At 40.9% G+C, this 21,708-nt stretch overlaps 1 protein-coding gene across 2 annotated transcripts in view; it reads right to left on the bottom strand.

Moving 5' to 3' along the window:
- Nucleotides 1-4,499: 4,499 nt before the first annotated feature.
- NFATC1 (nuclear factor of activated T cells 1) overlaps nucleotides 4,500-21,708 on the bottom strand; it is a gene marked incomplete at both ends in the record, with an annotated part of 112,838 nt that continues 95,629 nt past the window's right edge. For both annotated transcript variants that reach the window (XM_080339112.1, XM_080339113.1), the window contains one exon: nucleotides 4,500-4,549. In XM_080339112.1, coding sequence (XP_080195238.1) covers nucleotides 4,500-4,549 — 50 coding nt within the window. The remainder of the gene's footprint in view (nucleotides 4,550-21,708) is intronic.

The raw sequence follows: 21,708 nt of genomic DNA, 5'->3' as shown, positions 1-21,708 counted from the left end.
CCAACAGTATGAGAATCTGTAAGTGATCGGCTCTGAACAAATTATTTGGCTACCTGAAAAGAAGAGAATCAAAACTTTTTTATTTTTTTGAAAAGAGGCTAAAAGAAGAAAAACATTAACTTGCTGAGAAAGAGGAAACAATACAGGCAAATTAAAACAGGCAAATGCTTGACCTCTGTATTGGGCAAGCATGTGCAATGGTGGAGAAGATGGGACTCACTTTGGTTTGATGAACAGTCTAATCACTGCTTATGACATAAAATTAGACCATTTGTTTAAAAAAGAAGTACAGAAACCAAGATCTTTTGTCGCTGACCTTAACACTCCCCTGTAATATACTTGATGAGAGGGATTTTGTTTTATTTTTACTGAGACAAATTCAATAGATTTACAGTGATGAATGCAATAAAATTACACACATGGTGAAGGAAAGTTTAGCTTCAAGGCAGCACAGCTCTGTCCAAGAAATTTAACTCCTTGAAATTTGCCATTTTCAGCTGGAAAGGAAAAATCTCAAAGGCATGACTCCAGCAAGGCTATTTAGTAAAACAGTACCAGATGGATGTGTGGGATTCACCTTCTGCTTTTATTATGAATGAAAATAGTCAGCTAGGAGTTTGCTAAAGGCTATTTTTGCCTAAAGAAGTCTGGTCAAGATGTGGTTAACGTAGCCATGCTTGGGCCTGTGGTGCTTTGAGGAGGGGATATGTGGAAATGAGAGAGGAAGCTCAGAGGAAGCCAGGTAGCACAGTGACTGAAGTATCTTGTTTGGATTAATTCACTTTGTGATCAGACATTTTGCTTTGGTATAAAATTATGCCAAAGTCTCTGGGAGACGCAGGGAACTTGTGACTGAGTTTTCAGTATTTTCGTTTTTCCAGGAACCTCACCAACAATATGGGTCACTCTATCCACACGAGGAGTAAATATCACTATTTCCACCCTCTAGACAGAGAAGCAGAGAAGGAACATTTTGACTAACCTCTAAAGAGCTGGGCGGTATCCGTGTTTTAATGGGGCTTGGAGCATCTGCCTCTCCTTAAATTGTGAGGGATTTGGTAGCAGCCCTGGGGAACACAGTTGTGACAGAGCAAGCATGGTTTCTCACCCTGTACTCACAGGAAGACAAACCCAAGGCAGAGAAAATCATTCAACAGAGGCTTAAATGCATACTTGTGTCTCCTTCTTCTTGAGGAATATTTGAAATGTGTTTAAATGCTTACCTAAAACAGGACCACTGCAGCTGGGATGCTGTCGTGCTTATGTACTTCATAATCTGCCTTTGGTCTAGAAAAATTGAAGCAGCTCACGTTTTTCCAGTGTTTTCTGTATGATTTGTTTCATGAGGTGTCATGTGTCAGTACATAAAAATGCACCACCTGATGAGGTGATTAGAAACTCAGGCCCATGTTCAGCTGAGCTTTGACTAAGCTGACACCCTCCTGTTGCCCCTTCTCCTTTGGGGCAGCGCAGTGGAGCGATTCAAAGAGTAGGACGAGTCATCAAGATCAGATCCATTCTACAGATCCATCACACATTTGCAAGCCAGTCTGTGGGCCCCCCCTCGCAGGGCTATGAAAGCCTTCAGCCTAACAAAACATCTTGTGTCTATCACACTGAAGACCACAGATCCAAAGCCTACCTTTAGCCACTCACGCATTGCAGAAATAGTTCCAGGAAGAGCAAAAGAAACTCTTGTCCAAGCAGTATATAGAGATGCAAGTACTCTTGTTACATGATTAATAAGGGAGTTTGTTTCACCACTTAAAATCCATCCAGAGGGCTCTTTTTAATTGTCAGAATCATCCCTGGCCAAAGTCTTGAATGTACCTGTAAGGACTATGCTCTTAAGTTCAGAGTGTTGTGGCTTTTTGGTTTTGGTTTGTTTTCAAAAAAGGGTTGATGAAAACCATTTTCATAAACTGCCAGCAACAACCATAACACGTACAAAACAAGATAGCAGCCTCATACAGGAAACATTTCTGCTTTCATTTTTATTTTATGAATACATATACAAGAGATGCATGATCTTCCATTATCCAGGCTTAAAAAGTAACAGGTAGGTGAGGGTTTGTTTTTTTCCAAAATAGCTCAAAGAGGAAAGTAAAAATAAGGATGAAGGAGGTGCAACATATCCATACCATACTGTTGAAAATCTTGCTAAAATTACTGCTGAAATGTGAACATGTGGATGGTGTGTCTGGGTGTGTGTTGTCCTGTATCGTAAAAGCTTCACCCAAGGTATGTATGAGAATAAAAATATGCTTTGGCATAAACAGAGATTCCTCCATGCATACTTTGTTCACATTTCTGAAATAGTGAGTGAAGAAAATCTGAGAATTATATGTCATTTTCTCTCCTTGGCAGCAACATCTTTAATGGGGGGGGCGGGCGGGGTGTGAAGATAAAGGAGAGTCTGTTGACAAGAGACTTCACTTCCATACTAAGATGGTTATATTAGCATGATGCCACAGGATGCAAACAGTTTCAAATAGAAGATATGGAGATATGTATTTAGATACATACATATATAATGTAAAAATGCTTATTTTATATGAGAAAGGAGGACTTGTCAAGATATTATAAAATGAACCACTCTAAGACTAGCTTCAGCAAAACATTTTGCTTTATTTTATCTATTTTCTAGCTACAAGTCAAGCTGACATCTGTCAAGCTTTTTAACTTTTCATATGGCAGTCTATAAGAAATGTTTCATGCAACGTCTACAATGCTAAATACAGGGTAAATAACTGGGATTAAACAGGTGAGGAATAACAGACTATTATAACAGCATATTATGTACATATAGCCATATTATATTCTCATGTCTTCACAGTAATGTGCAAATGTGACAAATATGGCTTTCATTTTTTTTTACTAAAGAAAGTAAGACATAATTGTACAGAATAATGTTTTAAAATGCTTAGAAGGATTTCACCTTTTTGTGAAACCTGTTCAAACTTCATTGCATTAGGGTTAAGGAGCCACCCCAGCATGGAGGTGTAGTTCAGGTGTATTTCCAGAAGGGGGCACAGATTCCTAAGGCACAATATTAATGTTAAACATTATTAATGTAAGTCATGCTTTTTTCTTCAGTTTTGCTTTTTTTTTTTTTTTTTTTTGTTATATGAAATAATAGGTTGTTGCTAGTTATATGATAAGCAGCTGATTGTAAAAAGTACAATGTTAAAGGCTACACTACATGCCTACCTGTAGCTCCAGAAACACTAACTAATCTGAAGACACACTATACAATGCTGCATATTAAACCTTTGTGGCTTTTTTGGTAATATTCTTTTTCATACATGTAGCAGAGAGTTATAAGGCTTCTGCGGAATAATAAAATTATAACTGAACAAATATTTTACACTCTTCCATAATGGTATTTACAGTTACTCTAACTCTTATTTTGTCATTTGGTAAATAACATGTATCTTGTATGCATCTTTCTTGCCTATCTAAAGTGCTTGCTTAACTGCATGAGCAAAGAAAATGCATACCTACTTCAGATGCAACAAACCCTCAAAAGAAGTAGCTGAAATATTTGTTGTGGATCTGAAATGCATTCTCAGAAATAGAAATTATTGCTAAATTCAGTGCCCTCACTAGGCAATCATCTATATTATTTGTCATATATAAATATATGCATATACACTAGTATGTATGTACATGCATACACATTCATCTATCTTGTAATAGATAGATTTCAATTTTTTGTCTGTCAAACTTTTTTTTTATTTTGTGCTATTCAACTCACTTGTGCTATGACTGAAGCTGGATTAAAATCAAAATCTTAACATGCTACTACTAAAAACTCTATGATTCCTTAGCACATAATACAGACAATATGCAAAAGAAAGCTGAGATGATGACAAATCAGGAGGCTTTTGAAATGCACTGAGAATAAGGCAATAGGCTGTACATTACAGCAGAGGAATAGCGGAAGAAATTCTGGAATTCATAAACGCACTTCACTGGAGTAGGGATTACTCTCCCCCACTTTGCTGCAGAGTCCTACACTTTTTTTCCAATATCACACTCCAGAATGCAAGCTCTATAGTCTCTACATCTACCAACACTTGTAATGGTAGCAAGTTCAAAGCTTATTAAAAATGCCCTGATGCCACAACCTGGTATAATAAGGCACTTACAGGGCTGTATTCCAGCGGTGCCATGCCAAAAAGTTCAGCACTGGGAAGAAGCACTCAGATTTTGCTGAATTTCCTAGTTTTGTCCCATTAAATTCACTGTCTTGGAGCATACTCTCTCCCCTTTCTTTTGAGATGATTTTCTTTAAAGAAGCTGTTTCACCAGTTGAAGTTGAGGAGCTACTTCTTTGTAAGCAAGAGGTAAATCTTCAGTTCCTGACATTCAGTAAGGTGGAAGATCAGAGTGGTACCAGGCAACGTCTTCGGTTTATTCGGTATCTCTCTAATTGGGCTGACATGCCAGCTAAGTCAAAAGCTTGTGTGGATTTCATAGTAGGCCCATATTGAAAGCTATGAATGGACATTGGTACTGGAAAGGTCATTCCTTATAATTTCATTTACTGCAAAGAAAGAAGACAAAAGGAATTGATTAGCATTCCACTGCTGCAGGTAGGTCACTTCAGTACACAGCCCCCCTAACTTGCATCTGTTCCTTGACGGCCTCAATACAGCTCTGAACAGTAAGTGTAACATCACAAGATAGCTCGTACAGCCTGATCACAGTGCAAATCAGCAGGATTAACCAAGGTTACTAACATGCTAAATACTGTATAAAACTAGACATCACAAGAACTGCAGCATTCTGGATCCTTGATTGCATCAAACATATTTAACATTTAAAATCAGTTACAGATAAAACATTTCATTTGCTCTAGAACTCGCTTGAAAATATAAAACAAAGAGAACCACTGAATAATCTACCCCTTCCCCAAAAAGAGCTGTTTGGAAAGTATGTTAGCCCTGTTAGGTGACGATGGCAGACAGCTGCCAGCCACTGAACCTGGGTACGTGCAGCTGCAATACTTAGATAGAATATGACTTGACGTGGTGATTTTTTTCCACCGTGAGACACTATTAGGAACAAAAGAAGAAACTGCTATGTGCTTGTCCATTCCTTGAAGGTGGACACATATATACCCTCCTTTTGTGGTGACCAACACACGTGGACATGCAGGCTTCAGTCCTGTCTGCACAGACAGATGGACGAGCAAGTTAAACCCTTGGCAAGAATCACAGGAAAGAATAAACAAGGTCCATTATCTCAGCATCAGCCAGTCAGACTGCATCTCCACTGATAAAGTGTTGTTTTCTTTATTCACGAGTCTTCTTTCATTCTTTTACCCCTCCCCTGCAGATCATCAAGCAATACAGTTTCCCACACTCCAATTATATCCGTTTATCAGCTTGTGATTTTTGGCAGATGGACAGGAAATGACTGAACCTGGCAAAGGCCATCTACAGTGGACTACACAACATCCTTTTTATTTCCACCCCACCTCCCTGCAGCGACTGCCACCACCTGATTTACATGAAGATAGACAAAATGGCAGCGGTAGGGCTCTCACTGCTTCTGAATTTTCCTGACATTGCTGGGAGTGGGAAACATGTACCCACGTCATGGAAGCACTCGCATTTTCCTTTCCTTGTGGGTTGCTGTTCATAGCCATCCAGATAACTCCATTTGTTTATTGGAAAAGAGCAAGCCTGTCTAAAACCAGCTTCCTGAAGCAGTTAGGTTTTGCCTGGGGTTCTCTGGTGTTTTGTTTGCCTGTGTTTGTTTTCTTTAATTTTCTGCACACTTATTGCCCATTTAGTAATTGCACATGAATCAGTCAGGATTTGTGTCACAGGTCCCGGTCACCAAAACCACTTCTACCAGTGGATATGCACACTGTACTTCAGAAAGGAAATATCAGCTGTATTTGTAACTACCTATTTATGGCAGCAAACTAAGAATGGTATGGAAATAAGATGTGAAGACAAAGCAGTTCTTTCTCTTGAGAGTGTCACAGAGTTCATCTTTAATATTGCCAAACAGCGGAAGCAAATGTAAACAGCAAGCCCTGCTCTGCGGCAAAGACCATCCTGCATGTATCCACACACAGCAAGAGGTGTTACCCATTTACATGCCATCAAACTCCGCACAGCTTTCAGGACTGAGTCTCTACCTTGAATGCAAACAGCACACTTCTTCTGCTTTTGTAAAGATAGTTTCTTTGATAAACTTCTCAAAGGAACATTGGGTATGCAGTAAAAACACACAGTGACACTGAAAACAAACCCCCATATAGGCCAGACAGTGTCACAGTTTTGCCAACTTTCCCTTAAAGTTTCGGTTACATAAAATAAAATTAAGATACTACTCAAGGCAATCCTCAGTCTTTGTACAGTTAGTTAGTGTTTAGAAACATTACATGATGATCCTTAACAGTGTTTCTGTAAAATGTGAACATAAGTATCACTGGTATTTCACAGGGACATTGAGGTGGAAAAGCTGAAGAGCTCCCCATCTCAGTTAGGATTAGTACTCAGGCATCTTGAATCTCAGACTAATGATGTAGCACATGCTGAGGTACTCTTGCTTGATTCATTCAGTAAAACTTCCTAAAGTAACATTCCCCAGCCTGCCAGCCCATGCTCTCCCCTATTAAAGCCCTTAGCGAAAGTATTTCAGAAGCAACTTGATGACATGAGCGTCTAAGAGCCTAAAGGTCCATCTCCAGAATTGTCTTAGGCCCTTTCCAGCTACGCTAGGTACCCTCAGCTGAATCCTGTCACTCAAGCGCTGTAGGACACATGTCTTACCCTGGAGATGACATGACCTTTCCTTTCAGCTGGGAGCCCACCTGCCTTGGCTCAGCCCACGAGACCACCACAGTGCTTCGGTCACACTCTCTCCAGCTCTCAGCAGCCAAAGCAATCTGTCCCCAGCTGAAATTACTCATAACTTTGTCATCAGATGCAACAGAATACAGACTAGACCTTCAGCTTTATTTCTCATTTATAACGTATATTACTTCCTTAGCAGAGGTAGATTTCTGCTAACCTGATGAGTAGCAGTCAAGTTTGGTGTCCTCGTGTAACAACATCAGACAGCTGTTCAACAACAGTTGCTAGACAATGTCAGTGTGGACTCAGGAGACAACCAAAGTGCAATCAGTTCTCACAATCAAACAGGGCCAAAAACACTGAGATAATGTTCAACATCAGCTCAGACACGGGTCTCTATTTCACCATTGCTTGTTCCCCTTTACCCATCGCAGCACTGAACATGCAAAAATTCCCAATAACGCAGTGGAAAAAACCTACAGAGAGGGCCCAGGTTGCCTGCAGAAGGCTCAGGTGTGGCAATACGTGATGCGGCAAAGCAGCCGATCTTGCAGAAGCAGAACGCGAGCAGAGAGCACTAAACACGAGAACTGAAAGGGGAAGTGTGTCAAGAGCAGGCTTTCCCACGTTGCCCGCCGAGGCACCCGAAGATGGAAGGAAAACCCTCCAGCAGGTGGGAACGGGGGGGAACTAGGCGGCAAGCACATGTGAAGTATGCTGGATGACGCATGTCGGGTTTGGCTAGAAGGATGCCCTCTGACACCCCCATGAAGAGACTGCTCTCTTCCTCCAAGTCTGAGAAACAGGTGCTGATGGAAAACTTGTTGCAGGGAAAATGAAGTTTCAGGTCAGTCAAAATAACATGAAAATATTAATTACATTCCTCAAATAATTTCAGTCTTTAGAAACAATATTTTTTTATTTCAAAGTTTTGAAATAAAATTTGCTTCTTTTAATACTCTAAAACGTTTTAACGTTTCTGTTAGGAAATCTTCTATTTTGCATCAAATTGAATTATCTGGAATATTCTGTTTGACCCAAAATGGATTTTTCTTTTCTTTTGGCAAGGAAACGTCAAATATTCTTGTTGTGGGTTGACTCACAATTGTCCTTCCCAACAGCAAATCAAAAATTCTGTTACTGAAGTACAGGTCTGCTGTCCAGTAAGTCCATCTGTACCAGTGTCACATCTACCACCCTGGCCAGTAGCTCTCTTTGGGAAAGAGCACAGGAACCAGGCACCCCATCAGTGTTGCTTTCTCTAGTACACCTTCTGCTGGAGGGCTTCGTGGGCAAGATGTCTGCATCCTTCTTTCTAGTGAACTTTGATGAACTTTCTTCCATGAAGTTTTCTAATAACCTTCTGAACAAACCTGTTTTGGTTTTCACTGTTTCCTGCAGCAATATGTTCCATGGTTTAAGGATGTGCTGGTGGAAAAAGTACTTTTTTGTTGTTTTAAATTTGTTTACTGGTAATATAATTCATGTATCATGCTAACGAGCTGATTGCTCCCAGTACACCATCTCCTTTGCCATCTCCTTCCCCTTGGTATCCTCGGGGCCCCACTCAGTCCTGGAGGACCACTGCAGAACTCCCCAGAGAGGTAAGATATACTGCTCATGCAGACAAAATAACTGCTATTTTTCTCTTAGTTCCCACCTTTCTAACAAAATCTTTATTACATACTTGAGGAGAGTCAGCTGGTTACTGTCTTGAATGCTCAAATTTTGGCTTACAAAATTGTTACTACAAGAGGATTGTGTGTGCTCCACAGAACAGCAGCATTCAGTGCAAGCAGCATTTTGGCCTGGGTTTGAGTTTCATTTCTAAAGCAAATTCTGGTCTTTGATTCCGCTGCTGCTTGGATACACATCCATTCATGTCTGTAGTACCACTCCAGGAGTAGTTGTGTTTTGAATGAGCACAACATTTTTCAAATAAAGGTTGCAAGGGCTTTACACTCATTTTTAAAACAACATAACCTGAGTACTCAAAAAGACCCATATTATAGACAGGACAGATGAAACCCAAAGAATTCTCTGGCTTGCAAGGCTCTACGTACAGCTTAGCAGCAGATCTGGAACAGCATGCAAGATGTTTAATTTTCAACACCTAGATTAGCACAACACATCCCTTAAAGCAACAGGTTGATCCCTATCAGGTCAAACAGCTGAGTACAATTATTTCCAGAGCACCTCTGTCATCAGATTTTTTTCACTGTTTTTCTGTTGGTTTTGTGGAGGGGGGCACTGTCACTTTTATAGCTAACACCTACAGTTGCCCACAATGCCTTCCCTCAACTGGTATTTTCCATTGTCATGTCTAGCTTTTCCACTGACAGTAAAAAAAATAATAGTGCTGAGAAATGTAGGTAACACATGACCTCTCTACCTGTCAAGGAGTCTGAAAGAGGAACCTTTCCTTTGCTAAACAGGAGATGCCACAGTAGCAGGATGTGGTGAGCTGTTACACCACATTTTACTTTAATAAGGAGTATTTTCTTCTTGTATTTAATTTGCCTTTAAAATGCCCTTGCAATGGAAATTTTTGCTTTACTAATTAGCAAAATCAGTGTCTTACCGATGCAACGGTTTGTGTTCCTGTATGGAACAGGATAGCCAGATATATCTGAACAAATGTGGGTTCCATATATAGATGTGAACTTCATAGGAAATTGAATATTTTTAACATTTGTTGGCTGTACACGAATTTCATCAACTGGTAAAACTTTATATTTCAGTAGATTTTTGCTTTCCTTGTATCTGACTACTAATATGAGTAACATAGTGGCCTTTTGTTTTAATAAAGTACCTGTTCTTCTGAGACAAAGTTGTGCCTTCCAGCTCCTATATTGATCCCACTCGGATCAAAGAAGTTACAAGGTCAGTGATGCAGGGAGTGGGGAGAAGGCACATGCACAGGGTTTCCACAACCAGGGAGCTCTTTGGGGCTACAAATACAAGAGCCTGTAAGACTTCATACTCCTAAAGGTGAATGTTCCCAGGAGTCTGAAAAATGGAAGGTGAGCTGACAGACATGGTCAAACCCACAATTATAAAGAGCTGAGTCTATGGTTTTAGGATGGAAAAATGGCACTTTGAAAACATATCCCATCTCTGTTTACTTTTTTAGCAGTAACATTAAGGGTCCAGTTTCTAGCTAGTTTAAGCCACTGCCTCTTCACACATTGCACACCAAAGGCTGTGGAAGTCAACAAGTCATTGAAGTCATCTTTCCATTGACTTCAATCCACTTCAGCAGTGGCCCAGAAAGACTTCCAGAAGGAGAGTGAGTAGAGGAGCTGTGGGTTGTATTTACTGTTGTGCCCCTTTTGAACTGCACGCTTGTCTTTCACAAGCGATTTTTGGGGCTCTCCACTCCACTGTTTTTTAAGGACAAAGTTGAAGCAAAAGCGCACTGAGAGGTTTTGCACAGAACTGACACCTCGTAATTCACTGGACGTGTATATGTCCTTGTTCCTGCGCAAAGCACAATGGCATCAACTTGGTTCCTTCAGGATGGTTTTTGGTTTCCTTCTCAATAGTAAGAGCCACATGGCATGTCCCAAGGCAGCTAAGCCTTCAGGTTCACATCAAGGTTTTTTCCACAGCTGACTAACCAATCTTTGCTTGTTACTTCATATCCACTTGTGACCGCTGGGGACCACTGTCTCTACCATGGAGCAGAACCAAAGCAGGAGGTTCAGATGCTGTAATGTTCTCTCACCAAACAGGAACAAAAGCAACCTGCTCTGACTGGTGCACGTGTAATGGAAAACACAAGTAATAACACCTGCATCTTTCAAGCTACATGTGTGAAAAGCCTGTGTGAAATTACGCCCAGATTCTGCCATATCCAAGCAATAACGCTTCATCTTTCAGACAGGTGTAACTGCCCAAGCAATGTATGTTTGGACACCAAGTTTGGACTCTGTTTGACACTGGTCAGACTGGACAGCCAGGTGTCACATTTGAGCAACCTCCAGAAAAGAGTACCAGTCCTGAAATCAAAACTGCCTCAGTTTGACTCATCATGTGTGTCTTCCAGCAGAAGTCACTAGCTCAGGTCAAGCCTTGCATCGGTACAACTGAAGCGACATCCAGGTCAGGGATCATCACATGCCTCATTATACAGCATGGACGTACGTGTAAGTGCTCTGAATTTCCAATGTCGACAACAGCTCACTGCTCACCAGCACTGAGGAGCGGGGACTGTGTTTTCCTCTCTACTGGGTACAGCTCTGACCACGCTGTCACTATTCAGCATATGACCAGGAACAGGGAAACATAACTCTGGAGTGAGTCTACGAGTTTGATGCTGACACCACGCTACCTGTAGTAACATTTCATAGTACGACATTCACTTTGCTGTCTATAATTACTTCCCCTGGATTTTTCCACCGATGATGACACATGTTGCTCCACTAGGCTCCTGTGCTCTCATATGCCCTTCATTTCAGATTAAATGCCACATATTAGCATCACTGAAGATGAATTTAAAGTTGCAAATGAAGGCAGAAGTAAGGCTTTGCCTTATCTCCATGTGCAGATTTTATTTAAACAGAAAAATTGCTAAATATAGACACATATACAGAGAGTAAAGAAATTAAGCTCCTGATATAAAGTCCATCACGTGAGTAAAATCCTAAAGTTTTTATCATGGTATCTGCTTCCTCACTACCACTAAGCAACACTCTTTCTGACATATGAAAGCTGCAACAAACAACATAGAATTATTACCTAAATCACTGAACAAATAGGACTATCTTAGAGAAATTCTTTTTTTCAAAGATAGTAAGTATTTTCTTGTGAATAAGAAAAAAATCAGAAAACAGTAATACAAATTCCTGAGGTGCCAGCCTGTAATGTGAAACTATAGATCACATTAAAGCTTACTGAATTAAAAACCAAACAAAACAAGTCTTGTGAAGCAATGGAAAATATAACTTCACACGTTCCATAAGAAGTCAGATCTTGAATTACCTCAGGTGTCCTGGATGTGTTTAAACCTTAAATTTATTTTTATCTGTTTAATCGTAATAAGCCACCACCACAGGACATGCTATTTTTGGAGACAGTGAATAGGACAGTGGAGCAAGTGAGTGACAACAAGTAGCAGGTTTTAATAAAACATGATCCTCCCATACGAACATTGGCTTGGCACGCTGGAAGGTATTGTTGTGCACGACAGCCATTGATATTGAGTCATTTTCCTACCTGCTCTACCCTCTGCCTTATTTAGCTCAACAACTCCAAATAATGTAACATCTCCCACAGCGGCTGCACTGCGGAGGGCCACTGGGAAAGGTTTCTCACTGCAGTGCAATGACAACACTGTGAAGCTGTAATTTAACTGGCGCTCTTGACTAGGTGCCCAGACTAAATGAGTCCCATCCTATTGCACCAAAACTCTTGGGTTTGGATTTTTTTTTCATCCTTCCCATATGCAACCCTGGGAACGCCCTGTGTCTTCCTCTACAAACAATTAGGTATGAGCTCCCAGGTGCTGGGAATTAGCACAGGAATCACCAGAGCTGCAGTGATTCCCAAGACACTGGGGGTCTAAATTTTCAATAATTTTTAACTCTCGATCTGAGGGTGGCTGCGCTCAACCTGCTTTAGCTTTCATACCAAAGAATCAGAGAGTCAACAGGAATTTTCAGTAGCCTTCACTGAAGCCAACTTTGCCTGGCACAGCTGGGGTTTGGGCTGCGCAGGGACTGCATGATCTGCCCTGGTACAATGCAAGCCGCGTTTGACACACATACATAACACATGTGAGGGTAGGGCTGGGCAACAGACCAATAAACCACATTTTAACCAAAATTATGTGTTTACGTTCCTAAGAGCATCTGTAAGGGAAACAAAACAGACATATTTTACGTTTTACACAAAATTTCCACATGACAGAAGAACTATGCAAATGCTACCTAAGGCAGCCAAAACCCGGAGACGGGACTGCTGGAAGCTTTGTGGGTACCAGTCAGGAAGGAATAAGGAAGAGCAGGCATCACTTTGCTACAGAAAACAGAAATTTACCCCTACTATAAGAAATACAGTAATACAAACTGATCTTGGTGATCAGTTTTACTTTTCAGTTTAGTGCTCAACGGTAAAATAGTGCCGTCAGACCCCCGCATTCAAAACTCATGAATCATGCCTTGAAGCATGATGACAGTGGATTCAAAATTGAAACGAATTCAAAGCAATTCTACATTTGCCTGTGTTTTAGCCTCCAGACATCCCTGGCAGTATTTATTAAACCCTGAATGTAACAGAAATGAAAGTTCCTTTTTTCCTTTTTACTTTCAGATTTCTGATCCCACCCCACAAGGTTTGCTTTACCTCACAACCAGCTGTCAGCTGGGGTGTGGGCAACAACATGGCTATAAGAGCAAGGTTAAAGCCCAGCTGATGGCCCCAAGGGCTGGCAGCTCCTGAAGGTTACAGGCAGCAAAAAGGAGAGTGAGAGTGGATCTGTACCACACTGTAAAGCCTTGATACCAATGCTGAAGGACCTCCTACTTGAGGACCTCCTGCCCTGCTAAAGGATCGCCCCATGTGAATACATCCAGCCCGGTACTGGTGATTCCTGCTGGCTGCCGGCACAAGCCTGTTGGAACTCTCATGGCAATCCCATATCAGACCAGACCTTTCTACAGAATGGAAGAAGGGGTTTCTCCACATACTGGAAAAGTGGCAGATTAGCTTTAGAAAAAAAAAAAATCCAGGGGTACAAGAGGAAAAGGGGGAGAAAGAGAGGATCCATAACCTCTCTGAGTTAATGATTTGAGAGTTTAAAAAAAAGCCAAATAAGACTGAGTTTCTCTATTGATTATACAATTATTAATCTTTTTAGAAGCTTTTCCAACATTGCACATAATAAGTAATTCATCAAAGCATATTAGGTGCCACAGAAGTTGCATTCAATATAAAGGGGTCATTAAGTTTCTTATAATTGCACATTACTGAAGCTTTTGTTAGTTCTAAATCAAATCAATGGGATGTGCACGTATGCTCTTTAATTGACTTTATGCAATAATAGTGTGGCCCCTAGTGATCATCTGGAATCCTCCAAAACGAGCCACCTTGTGCTGCTATTCCTAAAAAAAAAAGCTCATGTGCAGCTGGGCATATCAAGCGAAGGAAGGAAGGAAGGAAGAAAGGAAGGAAGGAAGGAAAGAAGGAAGGAAGGAAGGAAGGAAGGAAGGAAGGAAGGAAAGAAGGAAAGAAGGAAAGAAGGAAAGAAAGAAAGAAGGAAAGAAGGAAGGAAACAAGCAAGCAAGCAAAAGAAAGCAGCAAGCACTTTGGGTCACACAGGAGTATTTTCCAAGTGCCATTGTCTTTCTTTCTATGGCAGAGAACGGCCATGACACTCATCTCTTCTTCCACTCAACCAGCCTCAAAGTTTGATGGACTTCAGCAGGAATAACATCAGGTCTCAACTCTAAAATTGTCCTGGACATAGGTTAAAACAGGGTCTATCTGATCTTTTTTCTGAGCAAGGAGGGTTTGTTTGTTTGTTTTTGGGGTGGGTATGTGCGTGTTGTGTTGTTTGCTTGTTTGTTTTTTTTTTTTTTTAATGGACTCTACTTGCCCTATTATCATTACCATCATCACCACCTCTTTCCTTTATACCACTTTTCATCAGCAAACCTCAAAGTGCGTGCTACACAGAAAAGATCAATGCTATAACATAATCTAGCAAAGAGGGCAGTGAGTGTGCTGTTGCATCTACATGTGCCTATGTGCTGCTTTGGGAGCGACCACTGCTGGGCTGCATTCCCGCTTAGGCTTTGGTGAAGGCTGAACTTTGCTTGCTAACCTTTGCTTCACAGGACTTTGGGTCAGGCAGATAAACTGATGGCCATGAGATGACTCAGTGAGTGGCCACACGCTGCTTGATGGAAGAGAAAGGCTGGGTGGGGCTAATAAAAATTTTAATGTGTTTGATAAGGGAAAAGAAATCCACCTATGAGCCTGTTGAGGGCTATGCTGGGAAAGGTCGCACTAGCTGGGGGAAGTCCTTAGGTGATGGAAAACAGCTGCTAATCTTCAGCAGTGGGCACAGAAGCAGGGCTAAATCTGAGAATCTGTACTGGTGGCTGCAAACAGCCTGCAAAAAAGATGATGCAGGGAAATTGTCATGTGATAAATTTGCTTGCAGCATGATGACCTGGCTATCACCATAATGCGAGCTGTACATAGTGCCATATGATTTTATTTTAACCATGGCAGCATCTGTTGCTGAAGAACGCTGCAGTTCAAAGAGCATGTTGTCTCTGTCACTGCTCCTTGGAAAAGAGCTCTGGCAGTGGTTAAGGATACTCTTGCATTGGTTTTGCACCACACTAACTACACTAGGTAAAGACCTTTTCATGAGGGAACTCCCAGTCAGTTTGGCTGGGAAGGTCTGATCCAAAGGTTAATTTGATAGAGCCACACTGGAGACATATCCATGCAAGTTGGGTCATGGCAGGGAAACTACCAGCTGAGTGCTATCAGGTGTTCTCCCCAGCACAAAAGATGTAGCTGTGAAGACCACCACATGCAGACAGTTGCTAGACTCCACTACTTGGATGCTAAAACCACCTATAGCAAGTGTCTCAAACTAGAGCAGCTGGAAGAATACTCTTATATAGTATGTAGATGGTCCCAGTGTGACAGAGAAGCAAACACAGCAAAATCTCTTTTTCCCCTCTCCCACATGCTGTGCTAAACTACAGAACGGCTCCTTAGGCTGGACTGACTGAGCAATGTCAACAGAAAAAACATCAGATACAGCTGCAAAAATTCAGTAATAATCACAGCCGGGCTCCCAGGGAAGAAGAAACCTTCCTCCTTGCAGCTCAGTGCTTGACACGAGAACTGTGCTGATCCTCAGTGCTCTCCACTAGAGGAAATATTATTCTGGCCCAAGAATGAAGCACAGCAAACCTGTGGCCAGCACCAGAGAACTAGGAAAAAGGCACTTGAGAAACACAGGCATACAACATTCATCTTTCAAGCATACTTAAGGACCTGAAATTTTATTCAAAATGTTTGTATTGCACTTTCCAAACAACCACTTACAACGTGTGACAGACTTCTTTTCTGCCACTTTTTGAGTACTTGGACTCCAAAACCCTCGCTTTGTGATAGCTAAGAAATGACAGGGTGCTTCCATGGCCCAGGTTGTGATCTGGCAACACATCCAAATGCCAGTAGGAATTTGGCCTGCACTTTGGGAGGTGCTCCAGGCAACAAAATGAGTGGAAGAGCTTTAACAGTAGCTTAAAAAAAATATTAATGCTACAATGAAGAAAACTGGCTGATTACATGAGATTCAGTAAAGTCAAGCCAGCCAGTTCAGATGAGGAGGTAAACACACGGAGCCTAACACAGCAACTTTGGAAAATCCACACAACCACAGATTGCTTGGAGGGACAGACAGCGGCTCCCTGGGGATTTCAGCCAGAGCAGGCAGACCCTCGGTCCTAGCTGTGGGCACGCAGATATTCAACGCCTGGTTCAATCTTCAGAAGCATCCTTGTGACAGGAGATATGCATGCGACCCAGCAAGCACTCTCAGCTCTCACTGAAGACCCTGGGAATGCAACACGTTTTAGGCTGTGGCCCTAGGGACAGTAAAGGCCATTTCACTGATGTGACAAAAGAAGAAAAGGTAAGTGCAACAAAGGTTTTGGTGACTGTGCAAGCTGATTGCTCCATGCAACAGTTTTTCCCGTGCACCACATCTTTTGTAAAACACAGTTACATGAAACAAATTATTATCTCCAGTAGCTTCCGTCTACACACATTTCTGAAATACTTTTGTTCCAAACTGCTTTGAGAGGAAACATTATAAAGAATGGAAACCTGGCAATTAATCGGATGGAAACTTCTGTTTCCATTTTACAGAATAGGGAAAAAAAAAAAGGAATTATAAAAAGAATACCCAATATTAACTGCTAAGTAGAGAGATGGAAGATAAGCAGAGACCAGAAACTCGAAGCACTTATGCGCTGCATGCATTTACCTGCATTTGGAAATGGTTCGGAAGGGTGGGTGAGACCCATATTTGTCATTCTCATTCAAAACCACACAACCATCTGGTTAGAAACTGGGTTTTGACAGATGAAAATTCTATTTTCTATTTTCTTAAAAACTCACAAAATAAATACCTTGACTTTTTTTTTCAAAGTGCGGACGAAATGCTCATCTGGTCAAGACACAGAGCAAATATTTACAGGTGCTGGGGAGACACCATTTCCTCCCTTTAGGCTTCAACCTAGTGTCTGCCACATAATTTTATCCATTCAATGATTTTTTTTTCCAGACATCTGCCAAGAGGAAATAACTTTGCTGTACTGGGAGTCTGGGAATCCTAGAAAACAATCTTAAATCCATAAAATAATTGAAGTGCAGTTTTACTGAGCTGCTCAGTTCGATTCTGATTTTTATTACAATGTCAACAAGAGTTTAATTTGTTTTAAAGTTTAGGTTCTTAAATCTGAGTGATATACGGTAGTTTACAGTTTGCTGGCAACAACTACTGTGGAAAAAAAAAATGGAAAGTGCATATAAAGGCGGTTCTAAGTTTGACATTGTGAAAGCAGGGAGCAGTGCCAAGAGCAGCAAACAGCATGGCTTTCCCAATTCTGGCTGGCTTTAGGGACTGCTTGCTATTGACATCAGTCGCTATGGGATACATTTCCCTACTCTAACAAATCTCATCTGGAGCCTGTAATTAAAAAAGAAATGTCTCAAAGTGTAATTTCTTTCCCTAAAACATTTACAGATGTTAACTAGGTTGCTAATGGTGTGAGATGTCTGTGGGCGGACATCCTCCTTATCTGCTATGTCTAAGAGGAAGATTTCTTTATTAAAACCAGTTCTAAAGGTAGTATCTTTTCCGTGTATGGCTTTGTGTGTGGGGGTGGTGGTGTCTTTTTATCTAAACCGCTTGCTGAACTGAAAGGTTTGGAGGTGCTTATTGTTTCTTCTTTTTTTTTTTTTTCTTTTTCTTTTAGAAGTCATCTCCAGAGTCCACCTGGTATCCAAAGCGGCTAAAAATGTGTTTGCTTAGCAGATTAAGAAATACTCGTAATAATAGTGATGTAAATTTCTTGCTCTAGTGACTTTCCAGCAATACCTTTGGCTGGCACCCCTTTGCTTTGCATTGCTAAAGGCATTGATGGGAGCCCGCCTGACGAGTGGGTAAACCCATCTGCTCTAGGCGCGTGTCAGAGCGGAGAAGGGAGAGTGTAAACAAGGGATGTGCTTTTCTAATGGCACATCTCCATGGAGGTGAGAGGGGGTTTTCTCAGCTGGTGAAGGAGGGTGCCGGCAGCAGGTTCGCCGCCGTGGTGGTACCCAGGTGTCCACCCCAGCTCTGCTGTGCCAAGTGCTCCCTGGCGTGCATGGCCGCGCCAAGCATCTCCCCAGTACCCCACTGAGGGAGAGGCCTAAAACTCTTCTTGCTGGCACACAGAGCCCAGACACTGTTGTCTTCTTGGGCTTTTCCCCCTGCTACTGGCTTTGATTGGAGCCAGAGCCTGGGGTAAATCAGAGGAATTTCTAGATTTTTCTCAGTGCTGCAAGCTCTTGCTGTTTTCCGGTACCTACTTCCTGCCATATCTAAAATAACAGCAGCTGCAGGGGCCTGATAGAGAAGAACTCCAGGGGACAAATTCTCACAAATGGGGTGGGAAAAAGAAAAAAAAAAAGGGGGGGGATGGGGAAGACAGTTATTAGGGAGCCGATAACACACAGAGTGAGCATCAGATTCATTGTTGGAGCCGATAGCACTGTAGGCTGTGGATGTTGTTGTCAGAAGAAAACAAATCCTGTAAAATGGCCATGGGAATAATAAGTCTCCATGTTCACTGGGATAACAGAGGTAGCTTTACAGCACTTGTCCTATTGTATGGAGTATCATGCCTTGATTAGCTAATGTCTCCGAGGGCCAGATAAGCAACGATGAAATGTTCTGCCCTAGAAGCTTTCATGCTTTCTCTTTGTCATGGCTATTTATGGAGAACTGCACACATAAAGAAGGCCCCCTGCTTCAGAGAAAAACATTACAGAAAATGGAAAATTGTTGAAATTATCCCATTTTCCACAGAGACTGCATGGTGCAGTGTTGTCATTGTCTTGTTACAGACCACACAAAAGAGTACTGCAACTCAAGAGACCTCCAGAATGGCACAAAGGGACCTTACATATCTGTATGACAACTACTCCAGGAAAAAAATTTCCTACCTACTAGAATAAAGGGGGACAGAAACAGGCACGATGCATTCACCCAAAATATACTTATCCATTGTTCAATGTGCAAGAACTTTTAAGATCCCTTTAGCCTAGGCCTTACAACCAACAAATATTATTTGAATATCAGCACACCCAAACAACTAAAGTGAGGGTTCTTACAACCCTGCAAGTCAGTCACACTACCTGTACAATTCAGACAGTATTTCACGTTATTGTATGTGCTGATAACCTTTATATGTTAATGTAATATAATATTTTAGAGTTATTTTGGGAACTATAACTTGTGTCTGCATCAACTTTCGGGCCCTTAACTTTTCACCCAGTATTAGAAATCTAATCTAATCTAATTTTTTTTTTAACATAGGACTTTTTTTCAAGAGCATTAAGTGATAGGTTCTTCTAATTGTAAGCTGGAGCCTGATCCAAAGAGCACAGAAGACAACAGAGGAATTCCTATTCACTTTAATGGGCTCTGCATCAAGTCCTTATTAAACACAGGCAGACATGTAAAGGCAGTCTACAAATACACAAGGTACAGGTCTGATGGCTTGGCAGGAAAGAATCAGTCACGGCATTGTAAAAACCCTATTTTGCTCATTAATCCCAAAAGTTTACTTGAAGTGTTTTAATGCTGATATGCAAAAAAAGCAAGAAGATCTATTATCATATTTTGCCTGAGTTTTGAATGTGATGTGAGCAGATTTACTTCTGATTCGTACCACTCAAACAGGACAACCACATTCCTGTGTTTACTTCAGTGTGCTGGCTTTAAAGCATATGTCTGTGGGTACGGTTTGATCCTAGAGCCTTACCTGCTTTCTACTGAATAGTGGAAAACCATACACAGGGTTTTAGTAGCATGTGGTTTTTCTTTTTTAGATTCTAAACCATTTCTGTAGGCCTAAAAATCCTTGCTTTGCTTGAGTACACAGCTCAGCTGCCAATTTTTAATTGTTAAAGCAAGATGATGTTAAGCTATTTGGTTCTTCCCATCCCCAAAAGAGGCTCCTTAAAACACGAATCATCTTTGGTTCATGTTCAGGTAAAAATAAGTAGAATTATACAATGTAGCCAAGTTTAGACAGGCTGGATAATATTTTAGCCTAAACTCATAAAACCTAAACTAGTTAAAATATTAAAAAAAAAAAAAAATCACACTTATATATAAATTGTATTTCTGCAAAAGTAGAAGTAGTTAGAAAATATGAGGTACTGCCTAATCCTGTTTTAAGCACTGTTAGGGCTATGCTGTATTACATATGCTTATAGAGTAGTACATTTATGGTAAACTGGTTAAGGAATTTGGGAGTAGGATTAATGAACTTTGCTTTCACACTAGACTAGATCAGATCACAGAAGGAGATCAATCTGTCATGGTTCTCAACTTTTGTTCAAGAAATAGCGAAGGTCAAAGACAGACTAAACAGCAGCACTGCAATTATTTACTGACATGAGACTGGAAAGAGTACCGCATAGCTACATGGAGCACAACTTGGACTTTAGACGCATAGGAAAGAATGGTTCATTTTATGCTGCTAATCATAGCCAAGGATTAAGATATTTTGGAAAAGCCCTATTATTTCTCATTCTGCAAACCAGGATTTCATTACTGGTAAATTATGAAATTTATTAAATCCATTCATACAAATTAATTTTCTTTACTGACTTTCATCAGCATGTGAGATACAGATCCATAATATAAATAGAAGTCTCTAAAGGAAAAGATACACAGAAATGTCTGCTTGTACTTAAAAGTGGGGTAATCTCAAGTCAGGATGTAGCTAGAAAAATTGTCCCTCTAGCTAGTAAGTTCATTCCTGAATAAACAAGTTTAGGGTCTGAACAGTTAGAAATCAGTGCAGCTGCACTACATATAGATGGATAAATTCTGACTTGCTCTAGTTAACTCAATCAAGAATAACCAAAGGTAAGTTCTCCTGCTCTAAGATTTTTGTTTTGTAGCAGCAATGTAAAATCTAGACATCTTTTGCATGTTATGAGAAATATTCCTACTTATACATCTTGAAGACAAATTCTTGCAATCATTTCAGTGTGTCGAGGTGTGGGGTTTTCCCCTGCAAAGAAATTTTTTCATATGAAATTTAAATCTGTTTTCAGACAACTTTCTGGACACTGACATTTTTCAGAAAAAAGGCACAGAGAGGTGGTGGCCCACATTGCTCAGAGGACCATGCACAACAGAAAGCATGATACAGTCTTGTTTGGCATCACAAGCATCTGCCAGCTTCTCCCTGAAACAAGGTCTTAACTGACATCAGAGAAATTACGTTGGTCATTGCAGAAATCTAGATTTCATCATCAGAGAAACCATAAATATAGGTACTGAAACATCACATATACAGTTGGCTCATCTCTAGCTGGCTGACTAAACATTTTTAGGGTCTCAGTTCACATAATCAGACATAGGCAATCCTGTCTCCCACTACCTTCCAGACTAAAATGAAAAAAGACAATACGTTTGCTTCCAATTTTAAAAGCAGAGTTGTTTGGTTTTTTTTCTGAATATTCACCTAATAACCAAAGAAATGGCCCATCCATTTGTAGGTTCCTTGGAAGGAAATCCGGCATCCCTACTAAAACTCTGCTCACTTTTCATACTCTGTGCTGAGTGCTTGAA

Source organism: Nesoenas mayeri (genome assembly GCF_963082525.1).
Source record: "Nesoenas mayeri genome assembly, chromosome: 2".
Lineage (NCBI taxonomy): Eukaryota > Metazoa > Chordata > Aves > Columbiformes > Columbidae > Nesoenas > Nesoenas mayeri.
Note: the sequence above shows the minus strand (reverse complement) of the source record. Positions and strands in the feature narration are given on the sequence as shown.